At 44.9% G+C, this 24,059-nt stretch overlaps 2 protein-coding genes across 4 annotated transcripts; one reads left to right on the top strand and one right to left on the bottom strand.

Moving 5' to 3' along the window:
• Positions 1-374: 374 nt before the first annotated feature.
• LOC311195438 (securin-like) lies at positions 375-4,489 on the bottom strand. Its single transcript, XM_084268836.1, has 6 exons — positions 4,437-4,489; positions 3,553-3,655; positions 3,072-3,250; positions 2,129-2,222; positions 882-1,031; positions 375-513 (listed from the first exon to the last, which is right to left on the bottom strand). The coding sequence occupies exons 2-6, from the start codon at positions 3,632-3,634 to the stop codon at positions 434-436; spliced, it is 585 nt and encodes a 194-aa protein (XP_084124962.1). The 5' UTR covers positions 3,635-3,655; positions 4,437-4,489; the 3' UTR covers positions 375-433.
• A 277-nt stretch (positions 4,490-4,766) lies between these two features.
• Positions 4,767-16,030, top strand: SLU7 (SLU7 homolog, splicing factor). 3 transcript variants are annotated; one of them, XM_084268498.1, is made up of 16 exons: positions 4,767-4,790; positions 5,337-5,513; positions 6,143-6,296; positions 6,633-6,713; positions 7,019-7,183; positions 7,866-7,931; positions 9,493-9,540; positions 10,042-10,173; positions 10,440-10,537; positions 11,659-11,726; positions 11,924-12,063; positions 12,916-13,077; positions 13,549-13,653; positions 13,855-13,929; positions 14,187-14,291; positions 15,287-16,030. In XM_084268498.1, the coding sequence occupies exons 2-16, from the start codon at positions 5,350-5,352 to the stop codon at positions 15,464-15,466; spliced, it is 1,743 nt and encodes a 580-aa protein (XP_084124624.1). In that variant the 5' UTR covers positions 4,767-4,790; positions 5,337-5,349; the 3' UTR covers positions 15,467-16,030. The 3 variants fall into 3 exon arrangements, with proteins under 3 accessions (XP_084124624.1, XP_084124625.1, XP_084124626.1); XM_084268499.1 differs by having other exon boundaries at positions 4,780-4,790; positions 5,318-5,513; XM_084268500.1 differs by lacking the exon at positions 4,767-4,790 and adding an exon at positions 4,982-5,164.
• The last annotated feature ends 8,029 nt before the right edge of the window (positions 16,031-24,059 follow it).

The following is a 24,059-nucleotide window of genomic DNA, read 5'->3' as shown; positions in this document are numbered from 1 at the left end:
CAGTGCAAGTTTTGACTGTGTAAGCACTGCTCAGCAGGTAGCAGATATCTGCCACAGTTTAACACAAATCCAAAACACAGCCCCATACTGACTATTATAGAGAAAATTAGTTTTAAACCCTTGTAAAGTTATGTAAACAGCAAGGTCAGAATGGCCTCTAACCCATCATGACCACATCATCTAATAAGCAGGTACTAAATCCTGGAAGCAGGTACTAAGTCCTGGATATGGCTCATGACAGTAAGTTAGTCTTGCTTAGAAGCTTATTCAGGCTCTACTTTAATTGCTTGTCAGAGTGCTTTGAAAAGAGGCTGTTTCACTACCTACACCTCAGGTGTAACTGAAAATAGGCAAGTCCAGGATTACACAGATTAGCCTTTATTAAAATACAGAAGTACAAGAAATTTAACTCACAGAAGCTCCAGAATATGCATTAAAGGTCATACTGTGGAAGTGGCATGTCAATTATCTCATCCAGGGTAGCAAGCAAGTCAGTAGTTGATTGTAGCAACCCTGAAAGTTAGAAGTAGAGCAAGTCAGTTCCCTATGAACCCAGAAGTTCTACTCCAACATAAACTAGGTCCCAGTGGATTAGCATAAGCCTCTTGAATGACCAAGGGAAGTCTTTTACTGCATAAGCCAGTTCCACCTAACTGATAGTTCATAGTGCACTGTAAGAGATGACTCAGCAACATCACTTTGAGACCACTACCTCTCATACTAGGGTCACCCAGTTCAATTCAGCTTGACTATACACCAAAAGCTGCCAACATGCCATTGCAGTGAGGCCAGCAGTGGCCATTCACTACTGCAGCCATTTACCCTCCCTCCCAAATCACTAATGAGCACTGGAACTCATGCTAAGCTAAGTTTCCACTTACTAGACTCCCATGAAAGCTCTTCAATCTTCACAGGTGAAGGAACCATGTTCACAAATTTGTCATATGTTCTTTCAAAAACCATGAGGGGAACACCATGCAGGTTGACATTGCTTATCTTGTGCTCTTCAGGAAGATCAAAACTCTCAAAGTCTGTTTAAGAAAGACAGTGTAGTTCAGGAAGTGTACAATAGCAGTAGCTTAAGCAGCTGCAAGTTCTTCTAGATTAAGTGATATCAGGTCAGGGTAATTTATTAGCAGTTATACTTTAATTATCCATAAAATATCATACACTAGCACTTTTCAAAGAAACATGACTAGTAGGTCAAGGTAGATGATTCTCCTTTCTACTCCACTCTAAGACCCCCACTTGTAGTACTGAATCCATCTCTAGGGCCCCCAGTACAAGATAGGTATTAAGTCCAAAGGAGGATACCAAGTTGATCAGAGGGCTGGAGAACCTCTCCTATTGCAGGCAGGTTGAGAGAGTTGGGATTCTTCAGCCTGGAGAAGAGAAGGCTCTGGGGAGGCCTTCCAGTACCTACAGTGGGGCTGTGAGGAAGCTGGAGAGGGACTGTGTGAAAGGGAAGTGATTGGACAAAGGGGAATGGCTGGAAGTTGAAAGAGGGGAGATTTATATATTAGGAAGAAATCCTTCCCTGTGAGGGCAGTGAGGCCCTAGCACAGGGTGCCTGGAGAACCTGCAGCAGCACCTCAGCCCCAGCAGGGTTCAAGACCAGGTTGGATGGAGTGTTGGGCAATCTGAGCTAGTGGAGGGTGTCCCTCTCCAGGGCCGGGGTTGGGACTAGGTGAGCTTTGAAGTCCCTTCCAACCCTAACCAGACTGATTCTATTGTATCCTGCAGCAGCAGGAATCTCTTCCATTGCAAATGACCATCTTGGCATACACTCTGAAGATAAGCCTACCCTTCAGGACCATTTTGGTATTCCTTAGAATCCTTGTCAATTTATTGCCATGTAGTGAGTTGAGGCTGTAGCATGCATGGCTCTTTGGAACTCATTCCCTGCCACCATGATAATGGACTCCAACTATTGCATGTACAGAGCACAGGTATTGCTATTAGAAATAAACAAGAACAAGATGGTGTTTCAGAAGCAGCCAGCACCCTTATGTTGAAGGACAGGAAAAATGCAGTGCTAGCTTCTTTGGCCAAGCTATTGCAGCGGACTTATAGCATCACTCATGAAAGCCAAATTGTTCTTTTTAATAATTACTCTAGTAGTTCTTACCTTTAGGATCAAAAGGAAACATGTTCTCTATTTCTGGCCAATCTTCTTCAGCCACTACATCACAGCTTTCTACTCCAGCAGTCTTTTCAGTAATCTTCAAGAGAGAAATTCATTCAGCTACTGCAGTACTTTTGCAGAGGTTTTCCTGTGCTATACAGGTGTCATGGTTTAGCCCCAGTCAGCAGCTGGTCTACAGACAAGTCTGCTGCTGCCAGAGTCTCCTCAGTTAAACTTAAATTGTAAAGCATTCAGCACAAGCTGGAGATGGGCAAGTGCTTCAGCTGAGTATGTTGTGCTGTATTATATGGTGGGAATAAGTCACAGCACTACCACACCTAGGTTCATAATACCAAACTCCTGCTATTTAACATGTAAACAAGATGTTAATGCAAGCTATTGTCTTCAGAGCTGCTTCTTGCAACTGTTGTACTCCATATGCCTTTGCAGGTGTACTGGCTTTGGCTCAAATAGAGTTATTTTTCCTCTTAGCAGCTCACATGCCATGTTTTGTATTCATGATAAGTACAGTGTTGATAACACAACTGTTTTAGTTACTGCTGAGCAGTGCTTGCACAGAGTAGAGGCCTTTTCTGCTTCTCACCCCACCAGCAAGTAGCTGGAGTTACACAAGGAGTTGGCAGGGGGCACAGCTGGGACAGCTGACCAAAGGAATCTCATACCATATGATAACATGCTCCACAATGAAAACTGGTGGGAAAGTTTGCCAGGGCTGCCACTTCCCAGGGATTGGCAAGAAACTGGTTTTGATATTCTTTCAATTAAGTTGTTTTAATCTCAACTCAAGTTCTCACTCTCATCTCTCCCCCATCCCACCAAGAGGGCAGTGAACAAGCAGTTGTGCAGTGTTTAGCTGCCTTCCAGGGTTAAGCCAAAACAGTAAGCAAGCTGTGCAATTCCTCTCTCAGAAGCATGTTGTACTCACTTTGCTTGCAGCACAAGGCTGATTTTTCAGTCCTATCTTCTCCATCTTGCTTGCAACTCCTCCAGTTCTGTTCACATTTCCAAGGGCCTTTCTAACAGAGTGAGGTGCAGCTGGAGGTGTACTGATCAATTTTTTAGGAAGTGGAGTCTTAACTTGTGTTCTTTCAGATAAAACTTTTGCTGGAGAGAGGATGGGAGAAAAAAATACATACTTTAGGACCACATAATACCAAAGCTACCTCAGTAAGTATGTGAGCTGGAAAACTAGTTGTCGAAAATAATTGCTCACCATTCATAATTCAGGAGCATAAGCCCCATCTATAACAAATTGTTAGTGATTGATGAGCTTAACAGAATCAGTTAGATAAGTAGATAAGTAGATAAAAGAACAGAAAGCAATTACTGTCCAAAACAACAAATAACACCATGTGATTTATGCATTTCACTTGACCCCCTACTAGCTCAGGGCATCATATACACACAGGGTCCTGAAGGGAGTCTGCGCTGATTCTTAGTAGCACCAACTTCACCATTCTCCTTATCAACAAAGATTACTGTTGCCATCCTCTGGTTGAAGAGACCACTCTGGAAAGCCCACACAGGAAAGAAAAACACAGTCTTGTCATTTCTTCCACCACACTTAAGAACAAAAGCATTAGAGACAACATAGCTAGCAGCTGGCCCCTGGAGGAGAGGGAACAAACCATTGCTTCACACCACTTTGCAGTGGTTTAGCTACAGACCCTTATGTTTGAAGGCATCATTACTGCACACAGTAGGTTCTTAGCCTTAGAGGAGCTTGTTTGAGTTCAGGGAAGTAGCAAGGCCTCTAGCAATCCTGTATTAAAACACCCACTACACTTGACTTACTTCACCACTTCTCTGTGGTGCCTCAAGCATCTCCCCAGCACAGGAAAGCACACAGCTCTCGGCTTTGCAATCCAGCCCGCAGTGCCAGTGGCAGCTGCTGTGCTGGTAGAGACATCGCTTCACCAGAAAGAGGAGCCATCAGAGGACACCCCGTACAGACAGATACATCACTCGGGCTTCTCAGCCGCACCCGAGCCAGAGCCCAGCCCTGCCTGGCACTGTTAACAGCAGCGGGAGCTGGCGGGTGCCATCACAGGCAGGTAAGCGGCCCCTCCTGCCAGAGGTGCCTGAGGCAGAGCTGCCTCTAACCGCTGCGGCCTGAAGCAGAGCCCGAGCCCCACAACCGCAGGCCTCACCTCCCCACCTCCCCCCCCCCCCCCCCCCCAGCTAGGGCCACTCTCCCTGCCTCACGCCCCCCCGCCCCACTGGGGCCACTCTCCGTCCCGCACGCAGGGTCCCGCCGTTAACCGGGCCGCACCACCGCGGGAAGACTCACCTCAAGCGCTACCGGCAGCTCCCAGCACCGCGGCAGGACAGCGGCGACAGGGATCCCAACCGTAACACCAGAGAGACAGCTCTCAGGCCCCGCCGCGGCAGCTTTTAAACTGCCTCCGCAGCGCCCATTGGCTGCTTCGATTAACGCGCAGCAGCCGATTGGCTCAGCAGTGCCGCTTCCGCCCCGCCTCCCCTGCCCCGCGCCGCGGCTCCACCCCCTATGTTCCGGTGGCGGGGCAGGCGTCACGTTACTATGGTGGCGGCATGGCTCCGCCCCGGTAGTGACTGGCCCGTGACGGAGTGCAGCGCGGGGCGGGGCTACGGTGCATTGTGGGACGGCGGCGCGGCCTACCCGGTAAACAAGGGCTGGGGGGGTCGGGGCGCCGCGTTTCTTCCCGGGCGGGGGGCGGCCGCTGAGCAGGTGGTCGGGGCTCTGGGGAAGGGTCTGTGTTCTCGTGGGCCGGGCCTAGACCTTGGTGGGGCGCCGCTTCTTCGCGGTCACCCCCTTGCCTCGCCTTCGGGGTACGCGTAGGCCCGGGTTTGGGCGTCGCGCAGGGCCCCGGCGGGGCCTTCCGGCCTGTCCGCGGGCTCTGCCCGCACCCGCGGCGGTGCCTGGGGCCGTGTCCTGCTCCGCGCCGGCGGGGAGAGCCTGACAGGGTGTCTGTGGCTGCGTGCGGAGCTGCTGCTCTTCGTCCCCACCGCCTGTCCTGTTAGAGGCGAGAACCACCGGTAAGAGCTTCTCTTTGAGCACCGGTACTTGTTTTGGTGACAGGACTTGTGTCTGCACAATGTGGGGCTGCTGGTTTCACTGAGTGGTACAGAACCATCCCGAAGAGCAGTGCCAGCAGATGGTGTGGAGCTCTAAGGATTTTTTGTAGTTAGTTTTGTTTTTCTGTTACAGGGGAGAAGGCAAAATGGCATCAGGGACGGTAGCAAACACCGCTTCTTCAGGAGGGTCCAGTGATGTGAGCCTGGAGGAGCCAAAGAAGATGACAAGGGAAGACTGGAGGAAAAAGAAGGAATTAGAAGAACAAAGAAAATTAGGAAATGCCCCAGCTGAAGTGGATGAAGAAGGAAAGTAAGTCTTACTACAGCTGTACTTATTCTGAAGTGGCTGGTTAAAAATGTCTTTTTTCCTGTTGGGATTACAGAAAAATTATGAGGGTTACACATCAGTCATTGTGGAATGAAATGGTAGAATTCTGTGGGTTTGCTTTTAATGTCCCAGTCATCCTCAGAGAACAGGTGTTTTTTCAAGAGATTGTAGGTTCAGTGTTTATCTACTGTGATCTTGTGATGGTGCTGCTAAAAAGTCCCTTCGAGGCAGCTACTTACAACTGGTATTTTAAAAGTGACCAAAACATAGTACTATGGACCTTCAGTGTGAACCTTACCTGTTCCCTCTCTATTGCTCCCATAAAGCTAATTGCTTCTCAGAAGTCTTCTTATTTGTGTGCTCAGTAACACTGTGTAGAATAAAGTACTTGATTTGGAGTCAGGAATTTTGGTGAATTAGATGGCAGCAAAATCTCAAGGAAAATTTGTGTTTATGTAGTTAAATTAGGGCTTATTTTGCAATGCACTGTAACAATTTCATTATTATTACACCTACAACACTGAACTTCAATGTGAGAGTTACCTGTTAGGCTAAGTTGCTGTGGGCTTTTTTCTCTATGCTATTTATTTATTACAAAATGTCTTTTACAGAGATATCAATCCTCATATTCCTCAGTACATATCTTCAGTACCATGGTACATAGATCCCTCTAAAAGACCTACACTAAAGCATCAGAGACCTCAGCCAGAGAAGCAGAAACAGTATAGCTCCTCTGGAGATTGGTACAAACGAGGAGTTCAGGAGGTATGCAAAATATTTTTTTGCCATAAAGTAAAGGTTTTGTTTGATTTCATGAGGAAATAAGGAGCACAACCTTGACTCCCTATAAATATGTAACTCTGGCTCCATGGTTTTGAGAGGAGTGGGAGCTGGAAATTCTTATTCAGCAGGCAAGTCAAGGTGTGTGGTAACAGTCACAGTATGTGTTCTGGGTTTGGGTAGACCACATACACTTTGTATTGAACACACACAGTTGTGTGTACACACACAGTTGTATTGAAAAAATTAATTAGTTATTGGGAACACAAGTACAGGTCTTGCCTCAGGGTTGTACAGCTCACTCTTCTTTTTCTTGTTTAGCACTCTGTAGCAACTCGGTATCGTAAAGGAGCTTGTGAGAACTGTGGTGCCTTGACACACAAAAAGAAAGACTGCATGGAGGTAAACTTGACTTTTGTTGATCTTTTAATGGTTTTTAAAACAATGTGAATTCAAATCTTACTGGAAAATAGCTAGCTATAGATATTACTGGTTTTGAAAAAGCTTGTCCTGGTTTCAGCTGGGGTAGAGTTCATTTTCTTTGTAGCAGCTGGCATAGTGCTGTTTTTTGGATTTAGGATGAGAATAATGCTGATAACACACTGACATTTTAGTTGTTGCCAGGTAGTGCTTACTTGAAGTCAAGGATGTCCAAATAACTTATTTTAGTCTAATGCACTGATTCAACCATTATTTTTTCCTTTCAGAGACCCAGGAAAGTTGGAGCAAAATACACAGGCATGAATATTGCACCAGATGAGCATGTGCAGCCTCAACTGATGTTTGATTACGATGGAAAGCGAGATCGTTGGAATGGTTATAACCCTGAAGAGCACATGAAAATTGTAGAGGAATATTCCAAGGTTGATTTGGTATGTGGACACCATGGTTTACTGGAGAAAGCTTCAGTGTTTGGCTTGGCTGGGAGGAGGAGCATTTGCTGTGTGTCTCCATTCTTGGAGTAATAAAGACAGTCCTGGACAACCTGTTGTAGCCCAGCCTGCTGTGAGCAGGGAGATTTTCCCTGGTGGTCTGCAGAGGTCCTTCCAGCATCAGCCATTCTGTGGTTCTGTGATGTCAAACACAAAAGTTCACTACCAGCTGCTTTAGGATCTCACTTCACATTCTAGATGTTGGTGCTTCCTGGATGAAACATAAATACTTGCAGCATCAGTCATCAAGTACTGAAGTTCCTAAGGAGATTATGAGGAAGCAATAATGAAGCATAATTGTTCCTAAATGCTATTGAACTAAATTTCTTACATTAGGATACATCTGGTGACAGTGTAGCTTCATGAGTTCCAGTGAACTGTTTTATTTAACAGTGTAAGTTAAAGTAGTAAGGTGGTTAATGCACATGTAGCTTTTTTGGAACTCAAAATGTGATAACAAAGCACAGGAGGGGAATACCTCCAGGCTGCTCATTTTTTACAAGGACCCAGAGAATTAAAACTTAATTTTTTATAATAAGGAATAAATGTAAATGACAGCAGCATGAGAGGTTATTGCTATTAAAAAGCAATACTAAAACAAGGACATTTTCATGATACACAGGCCAAACGGACGCTGAAAGCCCAGAAGCTTCAGGAAGAGCTGGCATCAGGAAAGCTGGAGCAAGTGGTAAGTAACCTAAACCATAATTTATTTTTGTTAGGCCAAATAAAAATGCAACAGGTTACTATTCTGCTCTCTGATGCCTGTATTCTCTATACTGCTATTGTTTATGTGCCCTTCAGCAATTTATAAAGATTTTTCCTAGCACCAGCATATTCTGTGTCCCATTTATGAGTTTGAAGCATCTTCTTTCAAATGAGAGTAGCTTTGTTTTCCCCTTATGGGCAAAAATTCAGTGTGATTATTGTTCTTGCTAAAATTAACAACCTGGATTTTTCAGTTAGAAAAACTAGTTCTGCATGTAGCAGTTTTGTTTGTGTACTGGAATGTTCTTTTGTATTTAAAGATTGTTATGTCTGACTCATGTTTTAATGGCTGTTATGTGACTGGATTGTTTTAGTAATGTTTAGTCTAAACTGGAATAGGAAGGTATTTTCTTTATCTCAGAACCAAACTTGTCTCTTCTTCCATCGTTATTATGGCTGTTGGCAGTGTCTCTGAAGGCTGAGCATCCCTATTTCCCTCTGGCTTACAACAGCAGTGTTTGCATCTTCCACTGACTTCTATAAACTCCTCTTATAAAATTCTAAATTTAAAAGGCATTTTTTATAATATCCTGAGTTTATGAAATGGGGAAAATGTAGAGACTGCTACAGGTCAGAAGTGTGGGGTTTTTATAATCCCTATGGTGCGAAAAAAAGCACCAGGCCGCAGACTCCATCAGTTGGGCCTCCATTTTCCAGAGGTTGTCACGCTGCATTTTGTCACTAGAGGGCAGAGTGAACTTAATCTCCGACCCAGCACAAACCACGGCATTCAGACCTTCCCCACAGAAAAGATTCTTTCTCTTTTTAATGCCTGTTTTCACCAAAAGGCACTTGTTGTCTTCAAATACTTAGTCTAAAATGGAGCTGAAAGGAGGAAAGCGTGTTTGAACCATAAGAACTGCCTCTGATGGAGAGGACCAGGACTGATGCCAATTTGCATAGTCAGTGCTGGCCAGTTTGCTGGTTAGTTTTCCAGGACTCCCAGTTGTTTCCATCTCCACTGCTGCAAATATTCCCAAATTAGGGGCTAAGCAGGTTAAAAAATAACTTTGCTGTGCTTCTCTGGATTAAATTATGGCTTCTGATTCATGCTCCATGGTCCTGTCCATCCTAAGTAAATACTTGCATATGCATATCTTCTGAATTATTTTTTCAACTCTGAAAGCTTAATCTTGGTTATATTTGCATGATATGAAATATTCCAGTCTAAACCATTAGTGTTCAAAGGCATAACGAGCTCTAAATAATAGTGACAGCTCTAGAATTTGCCAGTCTTGCGAAGGCTTGGGAATTTAGTTGGGAATACAGTGAGGAGGTCTCCAGCATGTGTCTGTAAGAGACACATGAGCTTGTTCCTGGAACACTGACAATATAGCAGTCTCTGTGCATGTTGGGCCACAAGTAAATTGTATTTTGCATTCAACATCGAAGCTCTGCTCTGGTTGCTCTTTATCTCCCTACCATCTTTCCTCCCTCTACTATCTTGTCTTCTCTGCTGATGTGCTCTTTGTTTGCTGCAGAACTCCCCAAGACACCAGTGGGGAGAAGAGGAACCAAATTCACAGACAGTAAGATGATTACCCACTGCATCACACCATGGGCAGGAAAAAGGACCTGTAGTTAGTGGAACAGTGAAACAAGGGTGGCATAAGGGTTTCAGTGTTGGGTTTGTGTTACTGGCTGACAGTTCTCTTGAACAGAGGTTGTTGGATTTCACAGAGGGGTTTTTGTTTTTAACTCCTGTGTGCCACCAAACCTTAGAGATGCAAACACATAACTAGTTTTTAAACATATACTTTGCCCAGAATAGCTTTTCTTAATATCATCACAGTTATGTTTTTGTAACTTTCCATGTGAGGAATGGAAATCCTTTAACAAAAGGATTTCTGAAAACTGATGAATGTTAGATCAGAGTGCTACTAGCATGATAGCACTTAAGCCCAAGTAAATAATGCCAACTTAACTACAGGGATTGCAGAATTTTTAATGAAACCACTAACATCAGATTCCTCTACTTTTCTCTGGAGTGAATGCCCAGTTTTATTAAGAAGTTTCCCATCTCTTCTCAGGAAAGAGATCATAACAGCGAAGATGAAGATGAAGATAAGTATGCAGATGACATTGACATGCCTGGGCAGAACTTTGACTCTAAAAGACGAATCACAGTTCGGAATTTACGTATTCGGGAAGATATTGCAAAAGTGAGTAAAGAGTCTTCACAGGTGTTCTCTGTGTTCAGGGGAGGTAATTGTACACTCAGTTTCATTCAGTGTGCACATAGGTCTTGGGGTTTGGGGATTTAGGTCTGGTCTCAGTTCTATTCCTGTTTGTGTTATGATTTCGTCATGATCATCCTTTTACACAGGTACACCTGTTTAAATGGTCTAAGCTGGGGGATACAATAGTGACTTCAGTTCTTTTAAAATCATAAATATCAGATATCTTATATGTTGTTTTCTTTCCCCAGTACTTGAGGAATCTTGATCCAAATTCTGCTTATTATGATCCCAAAACAAGAGCAATGAGGGAGAACCCATATGCCAATACAGGCAAGAATCCAGATGAGTAAGTTAACCCAGGGTCATGCATGTGTATCCAACAAAACTGTTAAAAATTAGTTTAATAGTTTCATGTTCTTTTATCTGAATGACCTTTTACTAATAAATCCTTTGTTCTGGATAGAAGTAGGAGTAAACATAGAAAAAATGTTTTATTTAGCAGAACTTTTTGATTTAGTGTATAAAAGAGGGGTACTGTAGTAACACTGGCCCTTAACCTTGAGGAATATGTGGACCACCATTTAGTACAGGGATTACAACACCTCTGTATCTAGAGGTGATGCCTTAAGCAGTAGTGATGTTATGTAAAGTATTTCTGTAATCAAATCTTAAACTTCATCCCTTGTCTGTTGGGAGGCATTCAGCCCTGAAGACTAGCATGAAGTATCTGTGGCAAAAACTCCCCATATATTAATGGAGTTTGCATAGGAAGGGTCTGAAAGCTTTGGCATTGTTTAGGTAGAATGTTACAGTAAAGAATGCCATTGGCTGGCTTTTGGCTGCACATCAGGCTGTCATACTTGTGACCCTGCTGTAGCCTGTGTGGTGCTGTGGACACACAGATTAGACAGGCTGTGAGTAGAAATATTTATTTAGAGAACAGTAATTGGATTAGCTTGCTGCCTGAAATAGAATGGCAGAGGCTAAATGCTAGCAAATAATGTTCTTTCTCCCTCCCTTTGCCCCCAGCTAAAATAACCCCAGTCACTTTTGAGTTTGTTTTTCTAAGATGCAGCTGCTTTCACTTCTCTCAAGTCATAATTTGACCTTTGTTGAATCCATGTTTCTGCCACACTACTGCAGACTGTACATTTTTCAGAGTGGGAGAGGAAAAGTGTGGGAAATTGGACTGTTAACATGGTCTGATTTTCAGCCTGTGTTTCATAGACTCATTGCACATCTCTTCAAGGGGTGTGTAAAAGGTAACTGAGAGCAGGAAAGCTGTTCCCAGGCTTTAACCCAGTAAAATACGCTGGGCCTGGGCGGAAGGAGAGATTCAGAAATCCAGAAGCTAGGAGTCACTGGGCACAAAGGAGACTTTTTCCTTTCCTGATGGTGTTCTATGATTGTACTTACAAGGAAATCCCATTACTTAAATGCTAAGAATCGTCCTGTTCTTTTCTGCAGAGTTGGTTATGCAGGTGACAACTTTGTTCGCTACACTGGAGATACCATTTCAATGGCACAGACTCAGTGTAAGTGGGGTTTGCTTTGGGGTTGGGTTTTTTAAGGAAATGGTCTTAAAAGATGTAAGTTAACACTTCTTTCTTGAAGAAGAGAAGTCTTTTTAGATTGAGGCTTTCTTTCAAATTACTACAGATTTAAAGTTCATCATTTGAATGCACATGTCAGTTTTAGAACAAATATTGAGTGAAACCTCTTGTGTACACAGTGTTTGCTTGGGAGGCTTATGACAAAGGCTCTGAAGTTCATCTTCAAGCAGATCCTACAAAACTAGAGCTACTTTATAAATCCTTCAAAGTGAAAAAAGAAGATTTCAAAGCACAGCAGAAAGAAAGCATCCTAGAGAAGGTAATAGACATTTGGGTTTACTTCATAAGTATTCTATTGAGTTTGAAGTCTGGGTCTCGGGGAACAAATAGGATTAGTAATGCATGTGAAAGTGCATCAGCTGCTTGCAGCAGCTTAGATTTATAAAAATATTTTTATATCTATACACACCATCTCATTAATTGGATTGTGTTATTTAATATAGGAACTTTTGAAGATCTGCTGGTATTTCTTTGGATTACTGGGAGCTCTTGCCTTAACTGTCAGAATTTACCCAGTGAAAAAGCTGACAGCAGTATGTAGGAGGAGTGGGAATTCAGATTTATTTTTTTAATAATACAAATGGCTGGTTTTGCTGTCTAGAAGTGGAATCTTTTGTAAAATGCCCAAGTAATTGTCTCCCAAAAATATTTTTACATTTTCTTTTCAAGTAAATGTGAAAAGCAGAATTTCAGACTCAAGTTTTAGGTGCAGTCTTCTCAATAAATATTTATTTCATACAACTGATAACTAAATAATCCATTTAGATTCTGATCTAAATGATCTGAGTCAGGTTGGGAGGGGGACAGAACATACTGCTCTGGTTATGCCAGAGCCTTTTGGTTTGGTCTGAAAAGTTTTCCTGTCTTGAGTGAGGAATATTCATTTTGTTGGTTAAAAAACTCCAAACAATAAACAGACCACCAAAAAACACCACAATGGCCATAGGAGGAGCTGTACTTCATAATTATTCACTAGGGATTAAGCTCTCTCCATCCACTTCAGAAGGTCCCAAAGGTGAAGATTTTGAAATGTATGCTTAAGTATAGAAAAGGCTGAGGGTGGGTGGTGGTGTTGCAAAATCATTACGTGTCACTTCTATATGCATTTTAGTATGGAGGACAAGAACATCTAGATGCCCCACCAGCTGAACTGCTTTTAGCTCAAACAGAAGATTATGTGGAGTACTCTAGACATGGAACAGTCATCAAAGGACAGGAAAAAGCTATTGCTTGCTCGAAATATGAAGAGGATGTGAAGATCAACAACCACACAGTAAGCCTTGTCTTATGTACAGATTATTAAAAAAAGTAGATCCCTTCCCATTGGAAGAGGATTAGGTATGGCAGGATACAGCACAGTGGAATTAATGCAGCAATTACATCGCTCCTGTCTCAAATGTGACACTCTCCCTTTTCTACCAAGGGTGAATTTCAAGTTGCCATGGTTGCAATGTGAATTTGAGGAGTTTTGTTGGCAACCTTCAAACTTGAAGGGGAAGTCGCTGTATTTGACTTTGAATTTGAGTTGACCACATCCTGTTACCTCTTTTTTTTTTTTTTTTTGCTCCTTTTTATTTTTTAAACTATACCTCTAAGGCTAATGTCAAATTGCAGAAGTATTTCTCATAACTTTCCCTTCTGGCTCGAATAACTTGCTTATCAGGCTAGAACCTCAAGAGTAAATTGCAGCCTGCCTCTTATGCCAGTACCGTGGTCATAACTGCTCTGGTGTGTTCTCTTGCAGTGCATTTGGGGTTCCTATTGGAAAGAAGGCAGGTGGGGTTACAAATGCTGCCACTCGTTTGTCAAGTACTCATACTGTACAGGGGAAGCTGGGAAAGAGATTGCAGTAAGTATTGTCTGTCTTAGTCACTTGGAAAGAGCTGAAAAGCATTCATCTTCCTACTTAAGTTTAGACTGGTTTGCTTTGGGGGGGGTGGTTTTCTGGGGGGCTTATGTTTGGAGGTTTTTTTGGGGGGGTGGGGATTTGTTTTATTTCCTTTCAACTAGGCTTAGTAAATGGGTGTTCTTCCTCCTGTCTGTTGTATAGAATACTGAAGAAAGCTTACTGGAAGAGCAACCCAGAGAGGAAGAACACATGACAAAACCTAAAACACTGATGGAGGTAGGTGGTTTCCCTTACTCAGGAAGGCAGATACTTTTCCTCAAAGTTTTTAAAGAGGTGGAAAGATAATGTGTAACTACAAATTATTTAAGTCTTAGTGAGTCTGAAAATGATTAAACTGTGTTACTAGATTGTTGACATCTCTGTTGAAAACTAAGCTCTCAAATAGCATTAATAGATGCTTGGGATTTAATGGCTTGAACATTACTAATGTTTGCAATATGAATCTTAACAGTAGCTGTTTTCTCACCTTACAGATCCACCAAGAGAAACAGAAAGAGAAGAAAAAGAAGAAGCACAAGAAGAGCTCAAATTCGGATAGTGAGGGTGAAGAGAAAAAGAAGCAAGAAAAACTTAAAAAGGTGCACTATATTCTTCAGTGGTTTTGTGGCAAAAAGACCTCAAAATACATCTTACAAGAATGTCAGTTCTCTGAAGCCTGTAATGCAGTTTTTGTGGTATTCTGTAGGATGTTCTTTGATGCTAATTTTAAGCTAAAATTTAAAATGCTGTTAGATGTTCTAACGTGCATTCCCTATTTCAGGCAAGCATACAATAAATATTTAGTTTTGGAAGACTTAGTTTAGAAGATTTAGAACACTTCTTTTTCTAGGCACCCATTGCAGCTATAGCTTTGTAAAAGACACTGCAGAACACAATGATTTGGTACTGAAGAAAGAGGGACAGATCAAAGGCACTGTCAAAGGTTAACTTAGCACTTCCTATCCCAGACCCAGGCCCAGTGTCACAGTTGATGCAATAAATCCATCCACCAAGCTGTCTGCTGACTGCTGCTGAACAGCCCTTCCACAAGCACAGCAGCCTGCATCTGGATGTTCAAAATGTGAAACTAATGTTAAACTATGGTTCATCGAAGCGTTGTACAAGTGCAGCTTCTTTTCAGTAGCAAGAAGGAACAACAGAAGTAGTTTGAGGAATGGGATAACACACATTTCAGAAAGTATTAAAAAAAAAAAAACTATGCACCCTGGCTGAAAAAACCCAAACCCAACAAACCAACCCAAACCCCTGAGATCTTGCCTGCTTATCTGCTTTTGTACGTGCTGGATCATGATTACATTTTAGGTAATGCCAAGGAGTTTCTTCCTTAGTTTCAGCAGTTGGAAAGAGATTACAGTATCTTGTTTGCTAAATACCATTTTACCATCATTTTAAGCTAAACACTAAAAAAATCAGCATTAAATTAATTCTGCTATAGGTGGGCCAGACAGACAGGTATTGCTTTCCCCCCCATTCTGCCTGCTGTTTGTTCATTATACTCAAATGTAATACAAACTTTGGTTTATTTTTGGTTAACATCCACTGTATTTGGGGGGTTTTTTTGCTTTCATTTCAGGCACTAAACGCAGAAGAAGCTCGGCTCCTCCACGTTAAAGAAATCATGCAGTTAGATGAGAGGAAGAGACCCTACAACAGCCTGTATGAAACCAGGGAGCCAACAGAGGAGGAAATGGAAGCCTATAGAATGAAGCGCCAGAGACCTGACGATCCCATGGCCTCTTTTCTTGGACAGTAGTCATGGTGAAAATCATTCCAATACACAAGACTCTTTTTCATACCTGTCTACAACTCTGTAGACCCTTGCTTACAATACACATGTCTAATTAAAGTGACAGAAATAGCAGAGACCTTTTGTTGCACCAAAGTATTTGGTGACAATTTCAACAAATGTAAGCTGGCTGATAGGTAACAGTATTTTTATATATGTGTGGATATATAGAGTCATAAATCTATATAGACACACATATCTATAAAATTTATATGTATATATAAAATACGTACACCTACTCTGTAAATTCTTTATTGGAAGAGAAAAGATGCTGGCTGGAATTCTGGGCTGGTTTGGCAAACTAGTAATACACATAAAGTCACTCTACATTCAGTAGAACTGCTCAGATGTGGTCAGCACGTGTTGCTCAGTGCAGAAGGGAACAGAGCAGCTGAAGCTTTGTCAAGGACATTGCCCATCATCTGGCTATAAAAGGAGAAATAGTTTCTTTCTTGATCGCTTTGTAGTATTTTGGAAATGTAAAAATTGATTGCTTTGTCGAGTTTTGGTTAAATTAATATAAAGGTCTTAAATGCTGTCCAGTCTTTTTACTGAAGAAGATAGAAGCAGCAGACTGTAGAGCTTTTGAATTCTCTTTCTGCAGATGTTAATGTTCAGATTTCAATTGCAAAGCTCTTTGGTTTCCTCTTTGATGACAGTATTCATTTTGCCCTTATGTCTTAGGGAATCCTTTACATGCTGTAACACCAACTGTCAGGCTTTAATGCCCTGTGCTAATGTGAAGCAGCATCTGCTTTGTGTTGGGCAGTATTTCCTTTAACTTTTAGAAGCTGAAGAAATGGGTGAAAACCTTAGCAGCGTGACTTCAGAGTTGGAAAGCTTGAGGATTACTTCCCTTGGGGCTTAAACTGTCTTATTTAACATGGCTTTTATAACCACAGTTAACGTGGTTATCTTAATGGTAGGACAAGGAAGACTCCATAACCCTGACTTTTCTTCTGAAAATTAAGAACCTGATTACTGTTCCCACTTTGTGACAATGAAGTTAAAGTTACCAGAAGAAAAGGGAACAGTGTGTCCACCTGTAACACCTTGTACCTGTCACTTCCACCTGTGGTTTCCTTTATTCATTAAGTTTTCTTACTGAATTTCCAAGTCTGCTTCCCCTTTTGTGGCAGAAGTACTAATTCTGAATGTAGCCTCTATTTTATAAGACTTATAAATTTGACTGCAGGCTTTTGTCGTACAAAACCTGATTTTAAAATCCTCCTAGTGCTTGCAAAAAATACAACCAACTAATGAGATCAGAGATCTGGGGGCGGAATTGTTAATGTAGCCAAGTATCAGGAAGGAAGAAACTTGAAAGCAGCTTTTGCAGAAATTGCTTTTATGTTTTTGGAAACAATGTGGATTTAGACAGTGAGAGGGAAAATATTAGGGATATAGTTTTCCTTCTGCTACACTAGTGATTCACATTCTAGGTTTCCACATCAGCTCATGTCTTGACCTTTCCAGATTCTGGATAATTTCAAGGGAAAAACTGCTCTTTTCCATGAGTTAATTACAGGCACTAAACTAAGCTCCTCTTTTATGACTTGAATGCAAACTGTCCTTGGATGATTTTTCTGAATGAAGCTGAACTGTGTAAACTTTTTCTGCTCAGGGCTGTAACACCTCAAGTTCTGGTCAGCATCCCTCCAGCTGCAGAGACACCAAGTGCTGTTCCCTTAGAGCCCCACTCAGTGTGAGGGGAGATGGGAAGTCACAGAATGACAGTGTGTTAGGTTGGAAGGGACCTTTAAAGGCCATCTAGTCCAACCCCCCTGCAGTGAGCAGAGACATTAAACCTTTAACTAGATCAGGTTGCTCACAGCTTCATCAAGCCTGATCTTGAACATCTCCAGGGATGGGGCCTCCACCACCTCTCTGAGCAACCTGTGCCAGTGTCACACCACCCTCATAGTAAAGAACTTCCTAATGTCTAATCTAAACCTACCCTGCTCTAGTTTAAAGTGTTGCCCCTTGTCCTATCATGCCCTTGTGAACAGTCCTTCCCAGCTTTCCTGTAGCCCCTTCAGGTCCTGTAAAGCCACTATAAGGTTCCCCCAGGCTGAACAAGCCCAACTCTCTCAGCCAGTCTCCACAGCAGAGATGTGCCAGCAAAGTCCAAAGGGTCCCTGTTACCACTGCCTTGAGCTACTTAAAAACCTTTCTAAAAGTAGCTGGAGACTTGATTTTTAGAGCGTAAAGGAAGCAAAGAGCAGCTGAGAACGAAGAACAAGTCAGGCACCAGCCTAGGCAGCCTGTAAGGTTCAGATTTAAACTCTTGTTTAGTGAATAGTTTTTCTTACATTTGAGAGAAAAATGGGGAGAGTTGAAGGTGCGCGTAAGCCAATGTAACCTGTTCAGTGCCATGGGGAGAGATGTTTATTTCAAGTAAACACTGAATTGCACCTTAGGCATATACTCCTGTGGACAGGTTTTTTTTTCCCCACCTGAAGCCCTGACTAAGTTACTCCTGGCAGATGCTGTCCTGCTCTGCTGAGAGCAAGCCCATGGGAAGATGGAGCAGTTCCCTCTCTGGTGAAGCAGAAAGGCAGCTCCAGGGGAATAAACAATTAGTGGTGTTTTATTCAAAATACACTTCCCTGAGCTTGTGAATGATGCAGAGAAGATCTTGTCTGGCTCGGTCTCAACAGTTGAAGGACAAATAAAGCTTTAAACATGTCCTATTTATATAATAAAGGTTAAATGTTAAAGAACATTGTGAATCTGCTCGTGGGGATTAATTTTCCTCCATCTGCTTCCCCTGGGATTTGGCATGCAGTATGACAGCATATATCCAAAGACCACTTCCCATGGCACGAGCAGAACTTTGCCTTTGTAAAATGAGGTTGAAGGAAGCCCTTGGGCTTGGGCAAGAACTACCTTACAGTGAAACAGGTGTACACTAGCAGAGGCAGCTAAAGCTGAGCGTGCCGGTTCCTTGCATGTACAAAGGAAGAAGTGAGGCAAGAGGGAATTCCTTAGCCCAGTACTGCAGTACCAGACATCCCCCAGCATGGTCAGGGTAGTGTTTGCTGAGTCTTGCTCTTGGCAGAGCTCAAAAATTATTTTCTCAGTTTCCCTTTTCAACAAGTGCTTCGATTGCCTCATTTCTCATCCTGCTGAGAACTCTGCAAACTGCACCAGCCAGCTGATGGGAAGGCATTTGCATTTTTAAAATGTAGATTAAAATATCGTCCTTTTTAATTCTTTTTAGTTGAAAAGCTCAGCATTCTGTGTTATCTTTCGAGGCATGCCAGAAGGTAGTTGTTTTACTGTCTCCACATTTCTTTGTAATTGGGTCTTTATGGCTTTCCTGAGCGGGTTAATGACAGAGATGCTATTCTACAGGAGGGTAATTGTTTTAGGCTGTTGAGGGATCAGGAAGAAAGCAAGAACGACAGCAATTAGTTAAGGATGAAATGGAGTTCAGCTTTTAAGGAAAAGAAAAATAAACTAAGAGAAGGATTTGCTGTGCCCGCTGATGCCCAATGCAACCCAGTAACTGCAGTTTTCTGGACCACATTTGGGTATAACTTGTATTACTCCATTCAGGCCAGATATGTACAGGCAGCTCCTGGTCTGTAGCACCCCTGTTTGCATTCCTTTTGTCAGATGTGACAAAGAGAGAGACAGAATCACTGTTCTAAAACTAGCTGTGTTACATGAAATTTGCTCACATCTCTAGGGTGGCCCAACCAGAAACCCACCAGGGTAGTAGATAGTGATGATTTTTGCTTCTGCAAAATGCATTTCAGACCTCAGTGGAAGAGAGGGGGGGAAAAAACCCGCTTTGCTTAAGAAAACCCTTAGAGTGGGCAGAGTAGCAAGCTCCAGATCTGTAAACTACAAAGTCGCAAAAGTCCAGTAACTGCAGAGCAATTTAGAAGCAGCCTCTGCCCCACCATTTGCTTGCATTTGGATCTCCGCAGAGCCCTCGGCCCGATGCTCTGTGATCTCCCACTGCATCTCTCACAAGTGGGAACTATTCCCAGGTGCATTCCCTCCCCGAGCACGATTCACCTGTGCATTCATTCTTCATTTTAATACAAAACCATGAACTGCGGCCTTGGCTCTAAACCTCACAGCAGAAGTTTAACCCATGAAAACTGCTCTTCGTTCACCAGCTGCCACAACGTAGGCTAGCCATGCCTCAGGGAGGCAGGCACTGGGGCGCAAGGTTGGGGCGGCCTGCTGCCGTGCCCTTGGCAGGCCGGCTGGCTGGGGAGGCCTGCTGCCGTGCCCTGGGCAGGCCTGCTGGCTGGGGCGGCCTGCTGCCGTGCCCTGGGCAGGCCTGCTGGCTGGGGCGGCCTGCTGCCGAGCCCTGGGCAGGCCGGCTGGGGTGGCACAGGTGAAGAAGGGTTTTCCTCAGGCCAAGCACTGCTCCTGCTCTGCATGGCTGGTCAGGAAGGGGTCACGTCTGGGCCTCTGGGCCACACCAGACCCAAGCTGCTGGAGGAAAATTGTGCCTTCAACTGCCTCCCGGTTTTGCTGGGCTGTCCCTTGCTTCAACACGCCTGCTGCTGGGCATGTGCAGAAGCAAAAGCTCTGAGCTGCGGGTTTTAACCCCAGGGGAGCAGCACAGCCCCGCAGCGTATCCTGCGGATACACTGATGCTCTGTCATTATTTTAGGAACAGCTGAAAGGCCACATTTAGCAAAGCACCCGTTCTCCAGGAATAGAAATGCCACCTCTAATGTACAATTCTCTGCTTGGAAAGCAGCAGCAGGAGAGGGGATGTTGTCAGCAACCATTACTACCTGCACAGACTGTCACCATCACTGCTCACCAGCAATGGAAGTAATTTTTCACTTGTCTCTGGGAGCTGCTGCTTTGCCCTGAAGGACAGAGGTGCTGTCCTGTGACACAGGTGGTGACACTTGCTGGCTTTCCTGACTTGAGCCATTGCTGCTTGTGTCCCCAGGCACTGGGATTGCGGCTGCTACAGGCTCCACAAGTGAGGCTGGAGTTTGTTTCTGCTTTGGGAAATACAAGGCATTTCCAGAAGAGCCTTCTCATGCCTAACTGTGTTATTAGAAACCAAGGCAGGAGCCAGCAGTGGCAAGTCAAAAAGATTGCTGAGTTTCACTTTGAGTTCGAAGGTGCATGAGACAAAAGAAACCTCAACCTTAAAACATCTTCTGCACTGTGCTTGTGGTGACTCAGTGGTGCTTGGGCTGGTTCCCACTTCCCTCCTCCTAAAATAAGCTCTATTTATTTTTATCTTAATGGGTTAGGACTGCAGTTCCTAAGCAGAGCTAATGGTCTCAAGAGCATCCTTTAAGTTTAAATAGAGATTTGACTCATTTTTATGGGGGCTTTTGGAAAGGGACAATCACTCTCTGAAGACTGCTCACAGACTTCCAAACTCCTTTTAGGCAGGGCAATAAAAATTACTCAAATCAGCAGTCCACACTAAGCTGGGAGGCCTGTCGGGTAGAAAAACGCTTTTTTCCTCCCATTAGTATCTCCCAGAAAGCCCCTAAAGCCCCTACACTCTGCTTTGAGGAGAGGTATGCTTTCACTGCCACTGCCATATTTCAGGCTGCCTCAGCCTCTGGGTGCACTGCAGCTATTTTGGCATTTGCTGAGTCGTTTCATTTGGTTGCAAAGTCGTTGCTGCAAGGTCGGTATCTGTCACAGCAACACACATTAAACACTCAGAAAGCAAACGAGGGAAAACCCTTCCTGGCTGGGCTACAGTCACAAAATCACAGAGGTTGGAAGGGATCTCCAGAGATCATTAAGTCCAACCCCCTGCCAAAGCAGGTTCCCTAGGACAGGTCCCACAGGTCAGTGTCGAGATAGGTCTTGAATCTCTCAGGGAAGGAGACTCCACACCCCCTGGGCAGCCTGTCCCAGGGCTCCCTCACCCTCACTGGGAAGAAGTTCTTCTGCATATTGGCACAGAAACTCCTGCCCTCCAACTTGAAGCCATTGCCTCTTGTCCTGTCCCCCCAGACCACTGAGGAGAGGCTGGCTACATCCTGCCATCCCAGGCTGGGAGCTGGCAATCGCCTACCTTGAGGCACCCCCGTTTGCACCTGCACAAGAGTCAGCTGAACTCCCCTCACACATGTTCCTCTGCAGGTGCTGGATGATGCTCCTTTCCCTTGTCACACAACCCACACGAGCTTTATCATCTCCCCAATGAGCTTTATCTAAAAGGTGTGAAGCCACAGCGTGCTGCCCTGGGGTCACCGGCGGGGATGGGGGCAGAGGGATGGGAACAGGAGCAGCGCTGGGGCAGCACCTCCCAGGCTGCTGCAGGTTTGCAGGTAGGGCAACGCAGGTAGGACTGCTTTGCTGCTGCTAGGGAGGAGGCCCCACGACAGGTCCCAGCAGCCCATCCATGGTGGGGACATGCACCTCCACCCCTACATGTGTCCCGTGGTGGCCTGCCAAGGTGGATATCATCCCAAGCCGGCCCCTGTGCTGCAACATCGAGCTGCCTTCCCCGCCATCAGTGGTGAAAGCAGGAGGCTTTTGCTGGAAAGCAGCACAGCCAGGACATGCTGTCTCGTAACGCCTCCTGCAACGTCTGGCTGAAAAACATGAGCTGAGCACCAAACCTCGGGGCTGCTCTGTTTCTGTGACCGGGCAGTTTACCTCACAGAGTGTGCTGCCAAACATGTTCTCCCGCAGAGCCGTCTGGGACCTTGGGTGAGCTCGGCTCAGCGCTGCAGCACAGACATATTTTCCATCTGCCTGGCAGGAGCTCCCCAGTGCTGCCTCTCCCCATGCTGCTGAACTAGGTCAGGCTCTTGCTGCCTTCAACATGCTGCGGATCCAGGCACAAAAAACACCAGTAACTGCAGCTTCCCACCGTGAATCGCCCGGCAGCTCTGCTGTGTTTCCAAGCAGCATTTCATCCCCAGCCTATTCCATACCCATCCCGATGCCCCAGATCAGCTGTCATGGGGCAGGATTGGGATAAGTATTGTAGTGGCTGAGGCTTCCCAGGCCAAACCCACTTACACCCCTAGGAAGTTTTTATCTGGTTTCATAACGAACCAGAGGCACAACCTGTGCATGTGCAATGCCTTGAGCCTTTTGGCTGACTCCAGCCCCACACCCAGGTGGGAGAGAATCTCCAAGAGAACTGGTTTCCTACAGCATCTTTTCCAAACCTTCCCAGCCTTTCCAAACCAGCCCTTTCCCAGCACAGCTGAAGGCGATGCTTGCGTGGCTTTGGCAAGGGGGCTGTTCTCCCAGAAAGTGGGGCTGCTCCAAAGCACTGCTGAGCTGGCAGGGAGCTGGGGCCAGCTCTGTAGGACCATCAGCATGAACACACAGCCCTGTGCTTCCTCTGCCAAACATTCCCACCCCTCCCAGGAGTGGATGACAGCTCACAAAGCAAACTGCATCCATGCTTCAGTTTTACATTACATCCATTCCCACCATGTTCCAACAGCAAGTGCAGGGGAAAGCTTAAAAAAACCACCACAACAGCTCCAACAAGGGTGAAGTCTGGCAGAGTGAGGAATGACTCTTCCAGCGAACTTCCAATCGGCTGATAATCTGCTCTGAGCAGACAATATTTACTGGCTGGAGAGCAGCAGGGCAGGATCTGGAGCTCTGCCACAGAGCACACGCCTCTCCCAAGCGCCACACAGGATCCTGGCCTGAGCAGAGCAGGAACCACACACCCAGGACCCACAGGCTGTGGCCAGGAGCAGCCTACGTGGGTGAGGATGGTCCCAGGGCCATTGCTGCCCTCACAGCAGGGTGCCAGGTCCCCCATAACCTCCCATGCTGCTAGGTCCTGTCTGGACTCTCCCCACTGTTCCCTAAAAATGCTGAGTCTGGTCTGTTCCAACCCCAGCAGCACCACCAAGCATCCCGCAAAGTGAGGACAGGGAGCAGAATGGCAGGGCTCCATAGGAGCAGGGTCAGGGAATGCTTCAGCCCCGTGTGTGTGCCTGTGCATCCCTGGGGCTGTAGGGAAGCACTACCCTTTGAAAGGTGTCAGGCATTCACAAGCCCGGGATTCAGTGCACTGGTGTAAGCCAGGACCCCAACCTGCTCCAAGCTGTAACACCTGACTCACTGCTCCAGGAAATGAGAAGGGACAGGTATTTGATTTGCTATGACTCTACACTTCTGTGATGGCAGAGCTAAAAGTTGAACTCCAGCTCTAGCCCCTGCTGCTGGCGTTACTTAGCTCCCCCAACCGCTGGGGGGTTTGTAACTGCTTCACAAGATTAAAACAAAAGCCCAGCCCTTCCCCAAGGCAGCAGCATCCCCACGCAGCCATCCCTACAGCAGAACCTCCTCCGTGTTCTGTCCTGCACACCCACCCCAAGCAGCGCTGAGGTACATGCTGTTTCCTCTCAAAATTCACATTTCCAAAGTAACTGCCTTCACACAGTTGCCTTCAGTTCAAGCCTGGAGTCATCTGCCATTGCCTGCATGGCTGAATTGTTTTAGAAGTGAGTTTCCACCCTCAGGACAAGATTTGCTTCCCTTGCTAATGCTCCAGGATCAAGTGGCAAAGTTATGCTCAGTTTGATCTCTGTTACTCATCCCCTTACAGATTCTCTTTGCATGGGCA

This window comes from Gallinula chloropus (genome assembly GCF_964237585.1).
Source record: "Gallinula chloropus genome assembly, chromosome: 10".
Classification (NCBI taxonomy): domain Eukaryota; kingdom Metazoa; phylum Chordata; class Aves; order Gruiformes; family Rallidae; genus Gallinula; species Gallinula chloropus.
The sequence above is the reverse complement of the archived record's forward strand: the minus strand, read 5'-3'. Positions and strand labels throughout refer to the sequence as shown.